This window comes from Garra rufa, chromosome 16 (assembly GCF_049309525.1).
Source record: "Garra rufa chromosome 16, GarRuf1.0, whole genome shotgun sequence".
In the NCBI taxonomy this organism is placed as follows: domain Eukaryota; kingdom Metazoa; phylum Chordata; class Actinopteri; order Cypriniformes; family Cyprinidae; genus Garra; species Garra rufa.
Window position 1 is genome coordinate 3,357,845 of NC_133376.1, and position 12,432 is coordinate 3,370,276.

General features: G+C 36.4%; 1 protein-coding gene across 1 annotated transcript in view; it reads left to right on the top strand.

The window, feature by feature from the left end:
* LOC141289002 (iron-sulfur clusters transporter ABCB7, mitochondrial-like) overlaps positions 1 to 12,432 on the top strand; it is a 44,343-nt gene that overhangs the window by 7,387 nt on the left and 24,524 nt on the right. Inside the window, exon 4 of the mRNA XM_073821195.1 lies at positions 1,127 to 1,246. Within this exon, the coding sequence (XP_073677296.1) occupies positions 1,127 to 1,246 (120 nt within the window). The remainder of the gene's footprint in view (positions 1 to 1,126; positions 1,247 to 12,432) is intronic.

Consider the following 12,432-nt stretch of genomic DNA (forward strand, 5'->3'; position numbering starts at 1 on the left):
TTGGAGAGAGCTTTGTTCATTTGTAAGGTTGAAGGTCTGGTTTTGCACATTGTGCTGCTCTCATGCTTTGGAGTCATTCCAGCTGGAATCATCAAATTTTGGAAAAGTTCCCCTCCTGACCTCCTCAGATTTGTCTGAAAAAAAAAAAAATCCATGTGATGGGTAATATGCCCAATAAATCATATACAAAATTTCAGATCTCTACTGTGCGTACTTTTTTTTTCCCCACAAAAAATCTGTAAAAAAGTTTGTTTTTTTTACCCCGTTTTTGCATCACAGTCTGAGTGACCATGTTCAGACTGAAATATCTCCAGAACTAGTTATGCCAGGTCCATGAAATTTTCTGAGCTAAGAGTCCTAGTCCAGAACTGCATGAATTACAACTCACAGCATTGTTACTGAATTTACACCTGAATGCTGGCCCTCTACTTTTCTTCAAAACTATTACTTTAAGGGTTTTCAGATGCCCATAGAAACCTCAATTTTCAATGTATAAGCATCAAACTTGGTAAATGGTCTGATATGTACCATGTCTCTCACATCCTTTGACATCAGACAATAGAGTCTTATGGATGTTGAGATATTAAGGTCAAAAAATTGAAAAACCTCATTTACACCAATGTTCAGAGCAATATTTCCAATGAATGACACCAGGTGTGAACATGAAACTTTTTTTTTTTCAAAGAGCATGTTTTTATTGATAAAATATAAAAAATTAGGACAGGGTTTTGCCTCACATAGATTTTTTTCAGACAAATCTGAGGGGTCAGGTGGGGACCATTTGATGATTCCAGCTGGAATGACCCTTTGATGGGTTTGTTCACCTGTCACCAGGTTGATTGACAGTGAAATGAACTGGTGTTTTATGAGCACTGAGCTGGAGTTGAATTGAAGAGGGCTTTGTGGATCTCTGCTGCCCTCTGCTGGCAATACGAGTGCAGAACTGCATAATAATAATATGCATTGTTGGGATGTTTCTATTGAAACATTTAGTTTTGGCTTGAATGAATTATGTTTTGAGAGTATAATTCTGTGAATGAAAAATATGTAACTTCTTTCTTCTTTTTTTCTTTTAATATTTGCTTTTTTAAACTAAGAAACCCTATTTTTGTTTTTTTGTTGCCAGCTAAAGGAAGTGAACTCCTCAAAGATTCTTGCAGCTATGTGGATGTATGTTTGGCCTAAGGACAGACCGGATCTGCGCGCTCGAGTGGCCATATCACTGGGTCTCCTCGCTGGAGCAAAGGTGCGGTTTTTTTAATTATAGCAGCACCATATCATTTAATGGGGCATTTGTGTTTTTATACAGTTCTATTTCGGTGACAAAAGTAATTTGTCTGTTTGTATTTTGATTTGTTTTGCTTAGGGCTGTAATGTACAATGAGATTTGCTTATGTCTGTACATTTTTCCCCCTTGACTTTTTCCTATGACTTTGTCTTTACATAAAGTTAGGTGTGGGCGATATGGCAAAAATATCATATCACGATTTTTTCAGACATATCACGATTCACGATTTTATCAGGATTCTTTGTCATGTTGGTTTTACTATTTTGCAAATTGTCTAAGCAGTATAGTCAAACTAATGTCCCTGTTTCAAAGCCTTACATGGTAACGAAATATAAAATAAAAAGTGTGGCAGATGTTTAGACCAAATTGGGCCGAGATAAAAATCTTTGTTATTAAAAAATAAGAACAAAGATAGGCAACAAGTTACAAATACACATAATATACAAATAAAACAAATTTTCAGGTACAGTAGGTGTATTTAGCAGCAGCATTCAAGAAATTGAATAAAGAAATCTAAAAATAAAACACTATATACATAAATTCTACATTGACTCCTATTAAAGCAACTGTATTAAAGTTCTTCAGTCAAGAGCAGTGAGTGATTTTTCTTTGTGTTTTGTTTTATTAGCCTACCATCACCCAAAAATGACAGTTCTGTCATTTACTCACTCTCAAGTGTACATTTTTTAACATAAAACTTAATTTAAATAATGTGGGTAACCAAACAGTTGCTGGTCTCCAGTTACTTCCATAGTATTTTATTTATTTTTTTCCAACGATCAAAGTGCTACTGTTATCCACATTCTTCAAAATATCTTATTTTGTGTTCAGCACAAGAAAAAAAAAAAGTTTTGATGGACTGTCTCTTTAATGACAATCGTCAGCATGCTTGGTTCTGTCGCTTTAAGAGCTGCATGCATCTAATGTCTACAGGCACAAATCCGTTTTTCTCTCAGCTGTTGACTTTTAATTTAGAAATAACCAACTGTGTTTATATGTAATCCTTGTCTGTTTTTGACAGTATTAGTATTTGACCGACAAGGCTTTAAAGCACATGCAAATAATGTACTTTTGCGAATGTGAATAAGTGCAGTGTCCGGTGAGTGAATGTATGTCGTGTTGTCCAGTATATTGAGACGGAGGCACACTGTAGCATGATACTACCATATTTTTTCAAAAGCTGATCATGGAGACATTCTGATCATCCACATTCAAAAATCATCAAATCGCACACCCCTATATAAGTTTTGTGAATACTGCAGGAACTGGCTGATATGACGTGCTTCCAATTTTGGATGCAAAATATTTTGGCAAATTGCATTCTCTGTTTGATGTATGCACTCATTCAGTAAAGAACAAATGTGGAAAAATTGAAACACTTGTGTGACTCTCCAGCTTTAACAGTTAAGGATGCAACTGTAAGATGTAGGGAAACAAATGCATCAAACAAAACAAACCTCTGGCAGGAGAGCTAGAGTTCATTTGTAGTGCTTAATATGAAACATGTCTCATCTTTAGGACAGCTTGCACTTTTCTCACAGCAGCAGCTCACTCTGTGTCCTTCATTATTTTCCAGATGCATTCACAACTTTGAATTTTATCCGTTTTATACAGTATTGTCCCATCCTACACTGTAAAAAAAAAAAAAAAAAGTCTGTTAAAGTAGGGCACAATGTGCTGTATTAATTTATGTGTTTTACCTGTATTTTGAAGTTGTGTTTTACAGTTAACCAAAATGTCCGTAAATTTACCAGTACTTTTTTTTTCAATTCTTAACTGCGTGACTGTTTCGCCAGTCACTCTTACATTTTCGGGTCTTTAGCGACCCGGACATATATATCAAGCACGGATGGATCTCTAACTGCTGCAATAGCAAAAAAAACTCTTGATATTTTAAGAATTTTTCTTACAATTTAAAACTTAGAAGGGTTCAATTTGAGCAGATGATTTTACCAGAGCGCACTTCCACAGTACATTCAGCATCTGGCTCATATTCGCCATCTCAACCATATTCGCAAAACTTGTTTTCAGTGACTTCAATGTTTTGATTGCTGGCAGCTTTTTCACCACATCCACCATCAAATAACAGTGACATTTATATTTTATTTCATACAGTAATTGCTCTGCATTAAAGCCATCCAAACCAATTCAGTTTTTGCTGATGATATTCTTTTGTTTAATGCCTGTGATAATTGTGTGAAAAATTATGTCATTAATGTCTATTAAACAGTGGCACCTCGAGGACTAAAGGTGAATTGCATGTATTTTGTCATCAGATATTTAAATATTTTTGCGCACAAAAATATACTTGCATTATTACACACCTCAGGTCTCTGGCGACCCTATACACTTTTTGCAAAAAATAAACCAGAGAAAATACATTCTTTTATATATATATATATATATATATATATATATATATATATATATATATATATATATATATATAATAGGGATGCACGATATTTATCGGACAGATAAATTATCGACCGATATGGGTAAAAATTACGTCATTTTTATTGCTCTGATAAATAAATGAAATCCGATCCGATAAAGTACTCTTGCTGGTAAATCAATCAATCAGTCTGGTTTATCAGAGATTCATCTGCTTTTCGAGCGCAAGTGACTGCAGCTGTAAACTGCAGTGACTCCCGGACTTTGTCGTGTGTAATACGTCATCATCTGTGTCGTCATCATCGTCTTCGCCGGTCTGGAAGTTTTTCACGGAGGCAGAGGAGGACGATGCTATTGCTATTTGCAACACGTTTAGCAAGGATTCTGAGAGGAGGTAAAAAGCCGTCAAGTTTTAACACAACAAATCTATTATCTCACTTGAGAGGTCGTCATCGCGGTGAATCTGTTTTAGGGGCCGTTCACATGTCGCACCTAAAAACGTGTGGAAAACGCTATGCGCGGCGCGTTCTCTTTCTTTCCAAACCGCTCTGTAGCTTGAGCTCCAGTGGCGTCTGCCGTTGCTAAGCGACCGTGACCTGCTCTCCATAAAGACGTGGAAGTTTCAGCAAAGGATAAATGGATTTTCAGCATTAAAAATCGCTTGCAGTAGCTCTGTTATCAAATTTATTTAAAAAGGTTTAGTCCTGTACAGCTATGATAAGCTGTTTCTCCAACTTGGCAGTGCTTTCAGTGTTATCAAGGGAAAGGATGAAGCTGGTTGGTTGGTTAATGTCACATGACCTGCGTTCGGCTTGCGGCATTCTGAACAGTTCAGATGTTTTTTTTATATCGATTCTGATGTTTTATTCCCAGCCTTGTCCGATTTGACTGCTGCACACATTCATAATATGTGACCATGGACCACAAAACCAGTCATAATGTTACATTTCAATAAATAAGCTTTCTATTGATGTATGGTTTGTTAGGATAAGACAATATTTGGCCGAGATACAACTGTTTGAAAATCTGAGGGTGCAAAAAAATCTAAATACTGAGAAAATCACTTTTAAAATTCTCCAAATTAAGTTCTTAATGCATATTACTAATCAAAAATGACATTTTTATATATTTGTAGTAGGAATTTTACAAAAAAATCTTAATGAAACATGATTTTTAACTTAATTTCCTAATGATTTTTGGCATTAAAGAAAAATCAATAATTTTGACCCATACAATGTATTTTTTGCTATTGCTACAAACATACCCCGGCGACTTAAGACTGTTTTTGTGGTCCAGGGTCACATATGATCAATAAGAATGGACTACACGTAAGCTTTACCACGGATATTTGCACATCTGACTTTAAAACACCATGATGCACTTTTCATTTTTTCCAGGTTGACAAATGTCAAAGCATTTTATTTATTTAGAATTGTGGTGCCTTACACAAAAAATAAAAACATTTTTGAAGAGTCAGGACTGATGTTTGCTATAATTGTTAGACCCAGATATATAATATAAATTTCATTAGTTTATCTTAGATTTTGTATTCTCCTGGGTGCACAAAATTATCATATAAAAATATGAACGTATTGGGTATCGGTATCGGTCACAAGAAGGACTTAATTATCGGCTATCGGTATCGGTTAAAATTTTTCATATCGTGCATCCCTAATATATAATAGTATATTTTGTTTGAAAATATAGCAATATACCTATACAATACCTATACACATAACACCGCAGCCATTAAAACAAAGCTGCACATGCTGAACTAAAAGACCTGTATCAAAACTTTTTGGCACAAATACGTCTACGGTTACACCAGAGTTGTGCTAAATATGAATTTGAGTGGCATCAGTGTATTTTAAGGACCTTTTAAATAATTTGTATTATTCCCTGAGGTCCATGTCACAATTTAGTAATGACTATTTTCCATCTCGTCTTTGAGTGCTTGAATGAAGTGTTCTGTTTTGGAGCTGCTTCTCCTTTAAGATATGTCTCCCACTGTTCTGGGGTGTGTTTCCCCAAAGCATTAACTAACTGTGGTCGCAAGTGTTATTGAACTCTGTTGAAACGCACTGCAGATTAACTTACATTTTTGTGTTTGGGTTTTGAAAAAACTGCTTGGTGAACACAACGACTAAAATAACACTGATCTGTTAGCATACTCCAGAATTCCATAAAATACCATACAGGTCCTTCTCAAAAAATTAGCATATTGTGATAAAGTTCATTATTTTCTGTAATGTACTGATAAACATTAGACTTTCATATATTTTAGATTCAAATAATTATGTTCAGTTATGCACTCAATACTTGGTCGGGAATCCTTTTGCAGAAATGACTGCTTCAATGCGGCGTGGCATGGAGGCAATCAGCCTGTGGCACTGCTGAGGTGTTATGGAGGCCCAGGATGCTTCGATAGCGGCCTTAAGCTCATCCAGAGTGTTGGGTCTTGCGTCTCTCAACTTTCTCTTCACAATATCCCACAGATTCTCTATGGGGTTCAGGTCAGGAGAGTTGGCAGGCCAATTGAGCACAGTAATACCATGGTCAGTAAACCATTTACCAGTGGTTTTGGCACTGTGAGCAGGTGCCAGGTCGTGCTGAAAAATGAAATCTTCATCTCCATAAAGCTTTTCAGCAGATGGAAGCATGAAGTGCTCCAAAATCTCCTGATAGCTAGCTGCATTGACCCTGCCCTTGATAAAACACAGTGGACCAACACCAGCAGCTGACATGGCACCCCAGACCATCACTGACTGTGGGTACTTGACACTGGACTTCAGGCATTTTGGCATTTCCCTCTCCCCAGTCTTCCTCCAGACTCTGGCACCTTGATTTCCGAATGACATGCAAAATTTGCTTTCATCCGAAAAAAGTACTTTGGACCACTGAGCAACAGTCCAGTGCTGCTTCTCTGTAGCCCAGGTCAGGCGCTTCTGCTGCTGTTTCTGGTTCAAAAGTGGCTTGACCTGGCGCTTGTACACGGTGGCTCTGGATGTTTCTACTCCAGACTCAGTCCACTGCTTCCGCAGGTCCCCCAAGGTCTGGAATCGGTCCTTCTCCACAATCTTCCTCAGGGTCTGGTCACCTCTTCTCGTTGTGCAGCGTTTTCTGCCACACTTTTTCCTTCCCACAGACTTCCCACTGAGGTGCCTTGATACAGCACTCTGGGAACAGCCTATTCGTTCAGAAATTTCTTTCTGTGTCTTACCCTCTTGCTTGAGGGTGTCAATGATGGCCTTCTGGACAGCAGTCAGGTCGGCAGTCTTACCCATGATTGCGGTTTTGAGTAATGAGCCAGGCTGGGAGTTTTTAAAAGCCTCAGGAATCTTTTGCAGGTGTTTAGAGTTAATTAGTTGATTCAGATGATTAGGTTAATAGCTCGTTTAGAGAACCTTTTCATGATATGCTAATTTTTTGAGATAGGAATTTTGGGTTTTCATGAGCTGTATGCCAAAATCATCAATATTAAAACAATAAAAGGCTTGAACTACTTCAGTTGTGTGTAATGAATCTAAAATATATGAAAGTCTAATGTTTATCAGTACATTACAGAAAATAATGAACTTTATCACAATATGCTAATTTTTTGAGAAGGACCTGTAATACCTGGTTGCTTACAGATTTGCTGATGATCAAGTGCAATTTTTAGCTGTCCCATTTTTCAAAAACAGTGTGCATCCTGATGTTCTGGAAGTGGAGAATGTCTAGTTTTGCTGGTTGTTTAATAAATGCTGTTGCTCTTTTTTCAGTGAAAAGGACGTTTTGAGTTCTAAAAACTTATTTTTGTATTTTTTTTTTTTTTTTTGAGCCTGTACATGTCAGAAGATCAAATTAATTGTATCCGTCACGTCATAACAACCTTAACAAACCATTTTGTCACACGCTAGTGTGTTATTTTTCTCTTCTGTCTGCACTAATTTACACCCAGAAAAGAAATGTTTCATTTTTTTTGACACTTCCTTTTTTTCCCCATCAGCTTGTTTGATATTCTCAGTGCAAATGACCTGCTGATGACATTTCACTCAATTTCTGTGTTTCCTGACATCCTAGAAATATAAAGGAAAAATCTTTGGCCAACTGTTTTTTTTTTTTTTTTTCCACATAGGAGTGTTTGTTTGGAGTGGTTAGGGATGGCACTGATCTGCACAATTTTTCTGTGCAAGTTTTGCACTCATTTTCCAAGTAAACAAAGCAATATTACCAAAGTGAATAAGTACATACTTTTTGAGTTACTTTATTTTTTGAGGCAAAATCTAATTCTAGATGTGCATATAATTGGTCACTGCTTGCCTTCGTACTGACAATTATCATGTGTCAGTTTGTTAATTGAATGAAGCCACAAACACAAGCTTCACAATGATAACCATAAAAACTTCAACAACAGAAATGTCCAACATAATGTCCATCTAAATGCATAAAATAGCATTTAATTTTAAACGTTCTCCCAATTCAGTCCTATTAAAAGTAGGGATGCACCGAATGTTCGACAACTGAAATTATTTGGCTCTTTTGGTGTTCGGCCGAATAAATTATACTGAACAATGACATAACGCGATCAAGTAGAGGCGCGCTGTCAGCAAAACAAAAGTAGTACTGAGGTCTTCTTGTGGGTTTCCGCCAAAATAATTAATAGTAATTTTACTGTTCTGTAAAATAAAATAAAATACCACAGAATGAATGATAACCATTACAACAGCTCTATTACCGGTAATACATTTATTATAACATTGCATTTATTTGTACATTAAAAACACATGCCTGATTCAAGAACGGGGTTTTAAAAATGGCCAAAGAATATTATTTTACTAACTTATTAATTTTAAGTTAAATTGTGCTTTGTTGGTAGGCTATAATGTCTACTAGAATGTTAAAAATGTTCAGTGTTAAATATTTTTTAATTATTGTTTTGTAATTGATTTTTTTTACTTTGAAAAAAAGGACAAAACTGTAAAAAGCAAATATTTATGACATGGTGAAAAAAAAAAAGAAGGCAAAAATACATGGGGTGGGGGGAACATGAAAAACCATGTTCGGTAATCGGCCCTCAGTCCAGTTTGTAATTTTGTTCGGCTTCGGCCAAGAATTTTCATTTCGGTGCATCCCTAATTAAAAGCACACTGGAAACTTAAATCCACTTATGCGTTTTCAGTTAATGCACCAAAAGATTCATGTAGTCCCAACACGGATAGATCAATCTTACTTTTATTTTACTTATCTAAGTGGACTGAACACAGTGAAATTAAGTTGTGATTGAAATATTCAGCAATTGAGTTGCTTTAGGTCATTTTATTTAAATAAATTATTTTTGGTGCTTATTCAGTTTCTTCTATTGTTTGACTGTTAACAGACAAACACAGGGACTTTAGGGTGTGATGGACTGCTGAAACGATCCCTTTACTTACACCTAATGATCTGTTATGCAACAGTATTTTTCAGTCACCAGTGCAATTGTGCAAAAATTCACTAATCTGCCTTGACTCACAAGTAACAGTGTCCAATAACAACGCATTTGCTGAGATAAAGTGAAGAGTATATAGTGCAAAAGTGATTGCTTTTACTTTTTTTCCCACAGGGATTTTAAAGGGTTCATGAAATGCTGTTTCAGGTTTTTCTGTTGTCTCTGTAAGTTAGGTTATAAAGTTTGCACTAAAGATGTGTGATGTGTTTTGATACACAAGATGGCAATTGCTGTGAACCGTGTATGATGCAGAGGTAAAAGAAACTAAAACTATTAATCCATTTAATCACGACTCAAACAGTAATATGCTTGATGTCTCAATAGCATTTATTAAAAACTCAATGTATGTTTAAAAATAAGTGTACCTGCGTTACCTCAGAGGACAAAAAATACTTGACACTGACATTCAATAAAAGCTATTTTTATTGCTGGCAGCATTTTTAGAATACATCACAAAACTGTCTGTGGTGAATGTGAATAACAAACAGAAACTTTATCTTTCAGTCCCTCAGGCACATCAGTAAAAGTTAATTTCAACTGTGCAAATACTAGGATTGTTTGGAAAGGTATATGCAGAGTGGTGATGTATGTTAAAGTGACTATTTTTTGTGGTGAAGTTTCTTTACATCAACTGATGTCTAAGTTTGATGGTTTGACAGACAAATGTAACCCTGGGTATTAAGACTTGTATAGATTAATATAACGTAAATAATGCCTCTTACTGAAATACAATGAGGGAGAAAATGATTTGATCCCCTGCTGATTTTGTACTTTACCCACTGACAAAGAAATGATCAGTCTATAATTTTAATGCTAGGTTTATTTGAACAGTGAGAGAGAATAACAACAACAACAACAACAAAAACGGATTTCAATGAGTGAAATAAGTATTTGACCCCCTCGTAAAACATGACTTGGTGGCAAAACCCTAGCTGGCAATCACAGAGGTCAGACATTTCTTGTAGTTGGCCACCAGGTTTGCACAAATCTCAGGAGGGATTTTGTCCCACTCCTGTTTGCAGATCCTCTCCAAGTCATTAAAGGTGTAATAGGAGATGTTGGGAAATGCTAACTTTAGCCTAGGGCTGGGCGCTATGAAGGTATATATCGTTACGGCGGAATGAAATGTGTACTGTAAAATAATTTTTTATTCCGTGTATACCGCGAAATGTAAATAAGTGGGCGTGGCCAACTCAAGTGCAGCACGCGTGAGGCTGAGACTGGTCAAACCGTTGAATGCAAGACTGAAGGATACGCTGGGAGGTTGTAAAAACATGGAAAAGGAGAAAGAACAGACGAGGAGGGCTCAAAAGAAAATCAAAAGAAAATGTTTGCTATATTTATAAGGTTCAAAATAAAATACAAAATAATCAAATAAGATCAAGTCCTTTTCTTTTCTTAAATATTCAAGTTTATTTATTACATAAAGCCCTTTTGCAGGGCTCGACATTAAAGGGATGGTTCGGAGTAGAATTGACTTCATTGCTATGCACTCCGAAGCCCATGTAAATACCCCATCCAAAGTTTTTTTTACCTTAGTCAAACATTTATGGAGATATTAGAGTTTTTCGAATTGCTTGTTAAAGGAGTGAATGGTACATGTGATGTATCTCGTAAATTGCACCACTAAACGTGCAAGTAATCTTACCAAACTTGTACAGTAGTGTAAATAGGTTATGTACTCACAAAACGCTGCATCAGAACATTTGTAAGTCCACCATGAGTGTATTAAAAACACGTTTTACCCGAACTACTAGTCTCAAAAACTACAAATGGCGACACGTCGACGTCACTTCCCTGGTTTGAAAAAAGCACGTAAAAGTCCTCCTACAAGTTGACATGCACACAGATGTAGTAGGAGGACTTTTACGTGCTTTTTTCAAACCAGGGAAGTGACGTCGACTTGTAGTTTTTGAGACTAGTAGTTCTCGGGTAAAACGTGTTTTTAAAACACTCATGGTGGACTTACAAATGTTCTGATGCAGCGTTTTGTGAGTACATAACCTATTTACACTACTGTACAAGTTTGGTAAGATTACTTGCACGTTTAGTGGTGCAATTTACGAGGTACATCACATGTACCATTCACTCCTGTAACAAGCAATTCGAAAAACTCTAATATCTCCATAAATGTTCGACTAAGGTAAAAAAAACTCCGGATGGGGTATTTAGATGGGCTTCGGAGTGCATAGCAATGAAGTCAATTCTACTCCGAACCATCCCTTTAACGCTTGTCCGGGATTTTTTGTGAATGGGCAAGTGAAGGAGAATTTTACTTGTCCGACCGGACAAGAAACCTGATTAAAACAAACAATAACTAGCGTAGCACCGAAACTTTGGTGAGAATGATTCTGATTGTATTACTTACAGTGTAAACAGTGACTGAAAACGGACAGTATCAAGTAGGAAAATTAAAGTTAAAAAGTGTCCTAGAAATCAATTTAAGGCAAATATCACAAATATTCTGATTAAAGTAAGACCTTATAGAGCAGTGATGAGACTATTGCTTCAGAATAGATTAATTTACAGCAAAAAAAAAAAGGCTCTTTTTTGCCTCGGACAAGTAAATTTTTTACTCGGACAAGCACATGTCAAACCTTAATGTCAAGCCCTGCCTTTTGTACATTTTCTGGAATAACTACCTATATAAAAAACTATATCGTGAAAGATATTGTTACCGTGAAATAAAATTTTGGTCATACCGCCCAGCCCTACTTTAGCCTGGTAGCACTAAAAGCTAGGGCTGGGAATCGACTCCAAAAAGAATCGATTCCTCGATTCCGAGGCATTGGGAATCGAGAGTCAATTCCAACGTTTGGAATCGATCCCATGAGGGGAATGACTCCTCATTCAGAGCCGTTTTCAGTTCAGCAAAACTTATAATTAGGTGCCTCAAACGGAAGGCTGCATCCCATGAAAGCTGCACATCTCGGTCACCAATGAAAAAATAGTCATTTCTAAACTCGTCGAGTTTAAGGGTGCATGCAATTTGCCTCTTGCTTGCTAATAGTTATTATAAGTCTGATTTGTTTCCACGAAAAAAAATCGTTCGGATAGATTTTTTAAATGAGCCAGTTCAAAAAACAAAGGTTTTTTTTTTATGAGGGAACCTGCTCATGTTGTCCACAATTTTGAGCGCTGCATGACAGAATCATGACGTGATCGAGGGTCTTGATATTATTTACATTTTAAATAAATCTTGTTTTTAACCGCTCTATCAGCAAATGATAGAAAACGCAGAGAGTGCATCTGATTGACAGCTACGCCACGAGCTCTTATA